The 696-nt window shown below is 43.7% G+C and overlaps 1 protein-coding gene across 1 annotated transcript in view; it reads right to left on the minus strand.

Moving 5' to 3' along the window:
* The window catches only part of LOC118334788 (nebulin-like), a gene marked incomplete in the record, with an annotated part of 49029 nt that overhangs the window by 35749 nt on the left and 12584 nt on the right, over positions 1 to 696 (minus strand). The window contains 2 exon segments of the mRNA XM_035670889.1: positions 172 to 285; positions 375 to 485. Of these exon segments, the coding sequence (XP_035526782.1) occupies positions 172 to 285; positions 375 to 485 (225 nt within the window).

The raw sequence follows: 696 nt of genomic DNA on the forward strand, positions 1-696 counted from the left end.
AAGAAAAGTTGTGTTTTTGTTACCAGACATTTTATGAGCTACATTATGAATTGCTTAATAAAAACACAACTTTCAGGCTGTTTCTGACCAAATTCAATGAACCATAAGCTCCAAGCATGATGTAACATGGACCGAATGATGACTTCACCATTGGCACACAGTGCGTTCTACCTCGCTCTGCATCTCAGTCATCTCTCTGGCAAACTGGATCTCTGTGGTGTCAGGGAGCTGAGAGTAAAGAGAGGAGGGAGCTCCTCTAACCAGCACCTTCGGGCGATAGTTCACCTGAGACAGAGAGAGTGAGAGTGTCGTGGGTTGCAATGACAGGGTAAGGCTACACTTCCCACAAACCCTGTGGCTCTCTGCTCACGTACCTCACTCTGCATCTGTGACATCTCCAGAGCGTGTTGTATCTCTGGAGTGTCGGGGAGTTGGGAATAGAGGGAGATCGAGGCCTTTCTCTTCCCGTCTTCTTTGTACTTTTTCTGAGACAGAACAAGAACAGACTGTTTTCAGCATCCTGTGTTCACAACACAAACTTAAACCACCAAATGATAATGAATGAACTCACCTTAAGCAACAGGAGCACTGTCAGTACATAACTTTATCATGCAACATGTGTTACAGATTTCTCCTAAACTTTAAGTTAAAAACTTATGCCACCAGTAAATGATCAATTCAAACACCACAGTTCAA

Source organism: Morone saxatilis, unplaced genomic scaffold, assembly GCF_004916995.1.
Source record: "Morone saxatilis isolate NCDOM2014 unplaced genomic scaffold, NCSU_SB_2.0 Contig0, whole genome shotgun sequence".
Classification (NCBI taxonomy): domain Eukaryota; kingdom Metazoa; phylum Chordata; class Actinopteri; family Moronidae; genus Morone; species Morone saxatilis.